Source organism: Salvelinus sp. IW2-2015, linkage group LG12 (assembly GCF_002910315.2).
Source record: "Salvelinus sp. IW2-2015 linkage group LG12, ASM291031v2, whole genome shotgun sequence".
NCBI classification, from domain to species: Eukaryota; Metazoa; Chordata; class Actinopteri; order Salmoniformes; family Salmonidae; genus Salvelinus; species Salvelinus sp. IW2-2015.
Genome location: NC_036852.1, coordinates 6,148,249 through 6,149,307, shown reverse-complemented (window position 1 = coordinate 6,149,307; position 1,059 = coordinate 6,148,249). Strand labels below are relative to the sequence as shown.

Genomic DNA, 1,059 nt, shown 5'->3' with positions numbered 1-1,059 from the left:
ACCATGTCTTTTCATGTTGGTTGTCCACTCAGTTTCATTGCTTCTTGGATGTGCAGATGCCTTTTACAGAGATCCCTGTAGAGTCTAAATGATGAACAGTGATTAAATGTCCATCGGTACCCTACAAGGGTAACACAGGGTTATTGTAGTGCCCCGGAGAATAAGACCAGAAATGCTCCAACTTGAGGTGGAKCTTGTGCTAATCAGTGCATCGAGTTGCTCTCCTCTCCTGTACAATGTGCTATAGGTTTCTCATCTATATATACTCTTTACTTTATATATGAGGACTGGCCTCAACAATCACATTTGATTCATATTGCGCTCTTTTTTTTCCTTTTTATTTTTTTACAAATACATTTGTCAAAAAGTGCTTTAAAATACATTTTAGTCCAAATAGCAGCATCTGCATAAACCCCTCAGGGAGCAAGCGTAGGCAACGCAATTTACTGGWTGTGTTCCTGAGAGGCCAAATACTAAAATGTCTGTTATTACAGATCACCCAGTGAGGTCACACACACACGTAAAGTAGATCCAGGTCACTTCTACACTTCTACCCACAAGCCCAGTTAAAATGCCAGGTCACAGTTGTAAATGAGAACTTGTTCTCAAATGGCCTACCTGGTTAAATAAAGGTGAAATCAAATTTTTAAYTGGGGMTATTTTCCCTGCCATTTGTCTCTTGTCACAGATTGTTTACATACATACTAAAAGATTGGTTCTAGGTTCCTACGTTACCCTCCCCGCAGTGTTAAGCAATGATGTGCTGGTCCTGTGGAGAGTCTGCCTCTGCCGCCGCAGTGCCCCGGTGACCCCGTCTCCCACCATCTCTCTCACACCTGCAGAGCTGGGACAGGGAGGAGCAGCAGGGCTGCAGCCAAGGCTTCCTTAGGAGGTGTCCCGGGGCGAGCTGGTCCCTAACGGGGGTGATGGACTCCTTATGGACGGCCACAAAAGAGAGAAGATGAGAGCTTTTTCATTAGCCAAGCTTTTTTTTCTAGCAGGTCCTTTGTGTACACTATTGTGATATAATGTCTCTAGGTTTAGGGGGTGATTCAGCAT

The 1,059-nt window shown here is 44.3% G+C and overlaps 1 protein-coding gene across 1 annotated transcript in view; it reads right to left on the bottom strand.

Annotated features, from left to right (window-relative positions):
* Nucleotides 1-643: 643 nt before the first annotated feature.
* The window catches only part of LOC111970941 (steroid sulfatase (microsomal), isozyme S), a 14,412-nt gene continuing 13,996 nt past the window's right edge, over nucleotides 644-1,059 (bottom strand). Inside the window, exon 10 of the mRNA XM_070445873.1 lies at nucleotides 644-968. Within this exon, the coding sequence (XP_070301974.1) occupies nucleotides 749-968 (220 nt within the window). The 3' untranslated portion in view covers nucleotides 644-748. The remainder of the gene's footprint in view (nucleotides 969-1,059) is intronic.